We start from the raw sequence: 8,296 nt of genomic DNA on the forward strand, positions 1-8,296 counted from the left end.
GAGGCCCCGGCCCCGCTCGCGGCACCAGCGCCCCGAGCCCTCCTCCTTTCGCTCGCTTTTTTTTAATGGCGCCGCCACCGACACAACCTAAAATGGCGGACGGAAGGAGCGCGGCGAGCGGGGCTCACGTGACCTCGCCTCCCGGGGAGGCGGCGGGGGCGGCGTGCGCCGGGCCCGGGCCGAGCCCTGCGGCCGCCAGCGCCGCGCCCGGACCCGCGCCGAGCCCTGCGGCCGCCCGCTTCCCCATCGCTGCCGCCAGCGCCGGAGCCGAGCCGAGCCGAACCTCGAAGCCGTCGCTTGCCGATCGCTGCCGCCAGCGCCGGAGCCGAGCCGAACACCGATCCGTCGCTTGCCGTTCGCTGCCGCCAGAGCCGTGCCCGCCGCTGGCGATCGCTTCCGCCAGCAGCACCGTGTTTGGGTTTGCCGAGGGGCTGCCGGGCACAGGGAGCTCGGCAGCCCGCCGTCAGGCCCGGCGGGCCTGTTTCCAACCGGCAGCTACCGCGAACCTTGAGTGCGGGGCCGGGCTGCTGCCCGCGCCGGAATGGAATTTTCACGGGAGAAAACAAAAGAACAAACGGAAAAAGGGTTTTCCATTTCAAACCTGAGTTGCTACCAGGTTGGAGTGAAACTTGACTCTCGGCCGGGTCTGAGGGTTTGCATATTGACGGACGCCTAACAGCAACGCCCAGGCAAAGCCCAAGCCTGCTGCTGGCGGCCGGCCGGGGGCTCTGCCGGCAGGCACAGCTGCTGCGGTCAGCTGCGCTGGGGGAGGTGGGAGCGGGCGCACAGTCCTGTGCTTTCTCCCAGCGGCCGTGTGCCCTTTTCTCCTCACAGAATAACAAACGTCGGAAAGTCCATCTTTCTCCCCGACACACCCAAGACCGCTGGGCCGTGTCCCAAAGCACCACATCGACTCTTGAAACGCCTCCAGGGATGGTGACTCGGCCACCTCCCTGAGCAGACTGTACCACTGCCTGAGTGCTCTTGCAGGAAAAGAAATGATTCCTGATGTCTTAAACCTCCCCTGGTGCAGCTTGAGGCCATCTCCTCTTGACCCGAGTTCCTGAGGAGATTGCATCAACACTAGCCTCCCTGAAAGTTCCTTTCAGGTCTCCTCTCAGCCTCTTGTTCATGCTGAGCAACCCCAGCTCCCTCCTCATGAGACATACTATCCAAACCCCTCACCAGCTACTTTCCTGTCTGGCAGTGGTGTCAGTAAACCTTCCCTCCTCCAAGCTAATTGCTGACAGGACCCCCAGAGAGCTAGGAACTGCTTAACCCATAGCACATACTGTATGCAGTTACCCTGGATGATAGGAAATAAGCCACCACCGAGCTAGCAAAAGTAATAGAAACACTGAATTTGTGGAGAAACCTCTGAAAGGGAGAGAAGCCTCCACCTAGGTGAGACTTCCTTTCAAAGTTTGCAAGGCCAGTCACTCCTGTGAATGAGCTAATAACTTCATTTTTTAACAAGCAAGGTTGGTGGTTTGGGTGTTTGGGGTTTTTTTGATGGCTTGTGCAGACTGCTGCTGCAACCCTTTGGCCTCAAGCAGAATGACCTTCACCTTGCCCAGCTTAGTCCTGCATTCAGGAAACAACCTCCTGGGTAGTTTCCCCTTCCCTGGCAGGCTTGTGTTTGCTAAGTGCAAGATGGAAAAACAAGTTTCCTGGTTGAGAAGAGTCCAGCACATGATCCAGCTTGAAGGAACAGATGCCAACTTGCAGAGAAATAAGCACCTCAACTTTAGAGTCAGCAAACAGTAACCTCCTGTTGGAATAGGAAGCAGTCTCAAGCTTAAGTCCCGAGTTACAGCCTTGAGTGTTCAAGAACTTGGAAAGTGTTGAGAGGTCACACAGATCTCACCCTCCAACCTCTCAACCAGTCCCATCCCCATACAAACAGCGGTGCTGTAGTTCTAGATCCACCCCCCCCCCCAAAGATGTATGAAGTCAGCACTGTTCAGCATCACAGAACATTAGAGGTTGGAGGGGACCTGCGAAGGTCATCCAGTCCAACGCCCCTGCCAAAGCAGGGTCACGCAGGGTAGTCCTCACAGCAATGCATCCAGGTGGGTTTTGAAGGTCTCGAGAGGAAATTCCACCACCTCTCTGGGCAGCCTGCTCCAGGGCTCTGTGACCCTCACAGTGAAGATGTTTCTGCTCATGTTGAAGTGAAATCTATCTTCAAGCTTCAACCACTCCTCTTTTCTCAAGCTGGCAGGTGACAACTGAAGGAGAGTAGCTGAAGGGAGGTTGCAGACAGGTGGATGTTGGTCTCTTCTCCCAGACAGCCAGTACCAGAACAAGAGGACAGAGTCTCAGGCTGCACCAGGGGAGGTTTAGGAAGAAGTTCTATACAGAGAGTGATTGCCCATTAGAATGGGCTGCTGGGGGAAGGTGGTGGAGTCACCATCATTGGAGGTGTTCAGGAGGAGACTTGATGGGGTCCTTGGTGCCATGGTTTAGTTGTTTAGAGGGTGTTGGGTGATGGGTTGCACGTGATGATCTTGAAGGTCTCTTCCAAGCTGGTTTATTCTATTATTTTAAGTGCTGTCTTCCACAGTAAGGCCTACTCAAAGCACCACAGGAAAAGGGGAGTGGGTTGCACTGCCCCTGTACACACAGCCTTCTCTTGAGCCACTGATGACCTTCACAAAGGTACCTGTCACAGGATCACCTTCTACACAAGTGCAGTTCTACCTGTGCAAGCTGACAGCCACCAGCAAGACTACGCTGTCACTGAAGTAAGCATTTATTAGGGAATCCTTTAACATGAAATTGTACAAATGGAAGTTTGTATAAACAAAACAACAACCACCAACAAAATAAAACGAAAAAAAAAGAGTCCACATTGTGTCATAAACATGGGATGGCAAAAAAAAACAACCCCAACCAACACAAAACCGAAAGAGAAAGCAAAATCCAGAACAGAAAACTAGTGAGCTGCTATGTACAGTTGGGACACAGCTGTGTCAAACACTAAAAAGTCTTTTACAAAAGAGTCAGTTCCTTTCATGGAGGCCACCCTTCCACTCAAACTCACTCAGGAGGTGCTGCAAAGATGGCTCTGTTGCAGTTCTTTCTCACCTAAAAATGAAGACAGAAACGCACGTCAGGCCTGGGGTGGAAGTTACTACAGATCATCGTTAAAAGGTCCATTTTCATGAACTGCTTTAAGTCTTCTACATATTCCTTGCATCACTGGTAAAAGATCATATGCACAAGAGGTTTTGGTGGTTTGGTTTTGGTTTTTTTTTTGTTTTGTTACCCATCAGGAATTGAAATCTTCCCAAATTCAGCCCATTCAGGAAGCTGTTCCAGAACAACAACAACAACAACACCCACCCCCCCAAATTTAAGCCTATCAATCAGGCTCTGGATTCTGGGTGATTTTCAACCCCCCCCCCCACGAAACATGGTCCAAAGCCATCCGAAACCAACCCTCCTGCCACCGAAAGGCCGCCAGAAGGGTTTCCAATCTCTTTGCTTCCGTGGCTAGCCCGCAAGGCAGGGCGCTCCCCCTCCCCGGCAAAAATCATTTCGATCCACGTGCATATGATCTTTGGTTCGTTATTCTGCAAGATTTAAAAGTTCTCTCTCTTATTTATTATTATTATTATTATTATTTTGGTTTTGCAGATTTCACTACTGGCTACAAAAAAGAAAAAAGGCAAGCATTAACATCTTTTAAAAGGGATGCGACACTTAATTTAAAATGAGGCTCCACAATTGAAATGCAAACACTTTAAAAAACAGAAGACCGTAAAAAAAAATGAGATTAAAGCTGTAAAAGGCATTTTATTTTATTTATCCATTTAAAAAAATTAAAACACAACATACTTTTTTTTTTTAAAGCTCCTGTAAAAAACCATTTTAAGTTAAAAAAAAGACACTTTTAAAGTCTCCCAAGATACTCTGTTTTGGTTTTAAAAAAAAAAAAAAAGAAATAATAATAATTAAAAAATTAAGTTAAAAAAAAAAAAAAAAGCCAAAAGTCTGACGTTTTCCACTTTTAATCTTTACGCTGGTACATGAAGTTGGAAGAGACCATACCACAGGACAGCGTTTTCTGGTGTATGCCTTGCGCTCTGCCTGCAACGTGCGACCCCAGAGATAGACGTGGTCAGGGTGACACACGGCCTGCAATGAAGTTCCCGCTGGCGGGTACAAACAAGGTATAATGTCAGAGTTAGAAGACAACATTCTTGTTTTTCCTTTAAGTTGTACCCATTTCAGTACTTTACCTGTTAACACTTCTAATAAAGAGCTTTAATTAATCCTCTAGACCGCCTGGCACGCAAAACAGCAAAGCAGAAAAACTCTCTCTTTTTTTTTTTTAAACGTTTTTCTGTAGTACTAAAGGAGGATAAAGTCAATGTTTGTTTACCAAAGTTAAAGATCTATAGACACTGTAGGCAAAGCTGTGTTTTTTAAGAAAAAACAAAGCATTACAACAACAAACAACAACAAAAAAAGGGTGGTTTAAAGTTAACAAAAGCTTAATGAAAAAGTCATGCTACGGTAAGTTTGGTTTTTGGTTTGTGGTTTGGTTTGGTTGGTTTGGTTTGTTTTTTTTACTCATTTGTCTATTGATCTTTAAATTAAGATTAGGCACAGTCAGAATGGACCTTGTGCTCACGCACACACCTGTTTTCCTCCAGTGCTAGGTAGTGCTTTAGTAGGGCTGGTAGTTGTTTTGATGGTTGCCACCGCCGCGGGATGCCTTTCCGTACGTGCTTTGCTGGCCTGCAGATAGGAGGGAAAGGAGCAACAACTCAGAAGCATCAAGGTCTGACGAGAACGACACGACTCAGTATGAGTGAGAGAAATCATCCACCTTTATTGTTCCACACTTCATTATTTGTAGTCTTATCTTATGCATAGTTAATTCTAACTTGACACATACTATTAGTTTATCTCTAAAAGGTTACATCATTATTTCACTACGCTGTGGTTTTTTCCTACTCGGTCTAATTGCTCTTCTTTCCCAGATCTCACCTCCTCCCTCACAGTATCACAGTATAACTAAGGTTGGAAGAGACCCCAAGGATCATCAAGTCCAATCCTTATCTTGTCTCTTCTCAGGGGCAGCTTGACCTTAGCATACCAGGCAATCAGCACTTTTCCACAACTCCTACTCCATTGCTGTATTATCAACAGAAAGTCCTTTAAGGCCCAAATTGCACAGATGTTCCTGGGACCCATGTCCTTTTACCCTAAGCCAGTCCTCAACAAAGGTCAATGCATCCAACACTTCCACAGAATGGTTTGGGTTGGAAAGGACCTCAAATGTCATCTAGTTCCGACCCCCTGGGCTGGGATGCCTTCCACTAGCTCAGGTTGCTCAAAGCCTCATCCCACCTGGCCTTGGACACCTCCCTAGGCAACCTGTTTCAGTGTCTCCCCACCCTCACTGTAAATCTCTCTCTCAAAGAGACTGTTCCCTGCGCTGTGCACCACCGAGGCCACTCTTCAGAGCCATGTGTTGTAATTAGAGGTGTTAAGAGGAAAGTGACTAGCAGAGGCCCCTGTTTAAAGCTGCATGCTGTTCCCTGGAAGGAGGTGAACCCCACTTACCGCTGTAATCTGTGTATCCCGGCCCGTATCCGTAATTGGGGTAGTTGTACCCAGAGTAGTCATAGCCTCCATAGCCACTGTAGCTTTGATCACTGTAGGTGCTGTTGTAGTTCCCATAGCCTTGATCATAGTAGTTATTATATCCTTGATTCCAGTTCTGTCCCTGACCTGAAACCAAGCAGACCATTTGTAACTTTTAATGCTACCACAACCATCTGGCAGCAGAGTGTGCAGACTGACTCCTTCTGACAGCTCAAATGCAGCCTATCACAACACTATGGAAACAACAACAGGCAGAATTTCAACCTTCTCCTGCACTACTTCATCTAACTATTCCCTGCAAAAATCCTCTTACCTTCCCAAGAAAAACAATTTTCCAACAAGAACTGAGGCAGCTCATTTGGGTATGAGAGATGGATCATACCCACAATGTCAGAGGCAGTCCTGCTCATGGAACACTCCACCAAACCACAGCAGCACACTCCTGAAGCATGCATTACAGCAGGTCGTGATGTTTTCGCTTCCATTTTGGACCATTAATTGTTTGAACACCAAGGTATGCCACAGAACAGCTTTATGGCACTGTGGTGGCTGTGGTTGCTTGGACTTCAAGACTCAGGTGCAATGGGACAGTTGAATGCTGCATTAGGTACTTGTGAGGTGAGGCAAAACGAGTTCCTTCCTCTCTAGCAAACAGCCCACAAGCCAGCTAAGAGTATCTCTTCACATGAAAAGGTGACTGCAGTTAGCTATGCTGTCAACACACCAGAAGCTGCAACCAGCTTCCCACTTCACCACTGCAAGCAGAGCTTCTTCGGCTTCCACGAGCACCAAAAAGGCATTTACTCCACATTTAAACACGAGAGCTGCACACAGCCCCAAACCTACAAACACCCCAGCCTTTAGCTCAGACAGTTAAAACATTTGCACTGATTTCAATATCCAAAACACTCACCCCGGCCACGTCCCCTTCCACCTCCTCGACCACCAGAAGCATTGCTTTTGCCTCCTTTCTGCTGCTGCTGCTGTTGCCTGTATACCTCTTTGGGCTGTGCTACTTTGATCTCACACTGAAGAGACAGAAACAACAAATAATCCCTTAACTCACCAAGCATTTTCAGACCATTTCATGAGAGCTGCTTTCAGGGAAGCCTACAGAGATGGCCTGTTTCACCCGCTAAGAATCACAGCTTCCATACCTTGCCTGAACCAATTTGATGGTATCTACTTTCTAGCAGCTTCTTTACCGGCTCTTCATCTGTGTATGTGATGAAACAAAAGCCTCTCCTTTCATTTGTCTTTGTGTCCATGGGAAGCTCAATGTTCTCAATCTGAAATGGAAAGTACCTATCAATAATGCATGACAGGCATAACCAGCTTTTTATGCTGCCTGAAGCAGGGTCTCTGCTGACTGCTATAAATCACCCCTCATACACAGAGCCACGAGCACACATATAGCCCCCACCCTCCCTAGTTTCATGCAAGCCTGAGCCAGCTCTCTCCTCACAAATTCTCCTTACAACAGAGGCAACACTGTACTTGAGAACTAGAGTTGTTCTTATACTGTACCTCGCCAAAAGCACCAAAGTACTCCTTAATCTGTTCTTCAGATGTATCTGGGCTCAGCCCACCAACAAACACTTTTTTTGGTGGCTCCTTTCCTTTTAGAGCTTTTGCCCTTTTAGGATCTATTAACTTCCCGTCCAGTTTGTGTTCCTTCAGTTCCAATACCTAAGAAGCACACACGGGGGAAAAAAAAAAGCCTCAGATCACGAGTGACACAGGCAGGCTCTGTGCCATCGATCCACAAGCAATGCACTCACCTTCTCCACACTGGCAGCGTCCTTGAAGAGCACGAACCCAAATCCCCTCGACCTCCCAGTCACCGGGTCTGTTTTAATTGTACAATCCACGACCTCGCCAAACCGAGAGAGATACTCCGTCAAGTCTTTCTTGCTGGTGTCCCAGCTGAGGCCTCCGATGAACATTTTCCTGAAAGGCAGCAGGGACGTCAACGCAGCTGGGCACAAAGCCCCCAGGTGCAAACGCAAGCGCCAGCGCGAAAGCAGACCGCTTGCGGCCGCCGCCAGCCGAAGGAGCTCAGGAAACCATCGCCACCCAGCTGGCCTTCACGCAGCCCGCCAGCCGCTGCAGGCCGCAGGGCTCGGCCCGGCGCCGCCATGACGCTGGGCCCGGCGCGGCGCCCTCCCCGCCTGCCCCAAGCTCGCCAGCCGCGCAGGCCGCGCAGGCCCCGCAGGCTGCCGGTGACGTCACCGTGATTGACAGCCGGCCCGCGGAAACTGGGTCAGCTGCCCGGCACACAAAGGCAGGCGCGGCCATTGGCGTGATGAGCAGAGGCCCCGCCCCTCCCCCGCGACAGGGCCGCCCGCTCCTCCCCCCGCGCGGTTAAGGAGGGCGGGAGAGGGAGCCGCTACCCCTCCCCCCCCTTACCCTCCCCCCCGGCCCTACCCGTCGTCCTGCTGGTTCTTGCTCGCGTTAATCTTGGAGCCCTCAGCGAACTCCTCCTGGCCGCCGCTCATCTCGGTTGAGTCCTCCATGGTGGGGCGAGGGCAGCGGGGCGGCGAGGGCAAGCGGCAGAGAGAGCAGAGACCTACGCGGCAGAGAAAATGGCGGCGGAAGAGATCCGGGCACCGCCTGCACCAGCCTTATATACCCGCGCCGGCAGCCAATCAGAGCCGCTCTCCCTCCCGGCGCC

At 49.9% G+C, this 8,296-nt stretch overlaps 1 protein-coding gene across 2 annotated transcripts; it reads right to left on the reverse strand.

Annotated features, from left to right (window-relative positions):
- Positions 1-2,915: 2,915 nt before the first annotated feature.
- On the reverse strand, positions 2,916-8,239 carry HNRNPDL (heterogeneous nuclear ribonucleoprotein D like). 2 transcript variants are annotated; one of them, XR_008462844.1, is made up of 9 exons: positions 8,050-8,239; positions 7,404-7,572; positions 7,150-7,311; positions 6,780-6,911; positions 6,536-6,650; positions 5,581-5,748; positions 4,651-4,749; positions 4,057-4,160; positions 2,916-3,090 (listed from the first exon to the last, which is right to left on the reverse strand). XR_008462844.1 is itself a non-coding variant. In XM_054172532.1 (8 exons), the coding sequence occupies exons 1-7, from the start codon at positions 8,136-8,138 to the stop codon at positions 4,679-4,681; spliced, it is 906 nt and encodes a 301-aa protein (XP_054028507.1). In that variant the 5' UTR covers positions 8,139-8,239; the 3' UTR covers positions 3,980-4,160; positions 4,651-4,678. The 2 variants fall into 2 exon arrangements, 1 of the variants encoding a protein (XP_054028507.1); XM_054172532.1 differs by lacking the exon at positions 2,916-3,090 and having other exon boundaries at positions 3,980-4,160.
- Positions 8,240-8,296: the final 57 nt, after the last annotated feature.

This window comes from Dryobates pubescens, chromosome 24 (assembly GCF_014839835.1).
Source record: "Dryobates pubescens isolate bDryPub1 chromosome 24, bDryPub1.pri, whole genome shotgun sequence".
NCBI classification, from domain to species: Eukaryota; Metazoa; Chordata; class Aves; order Piciformes; family Picidae; genus Dryobates; species Dryobates pubescens.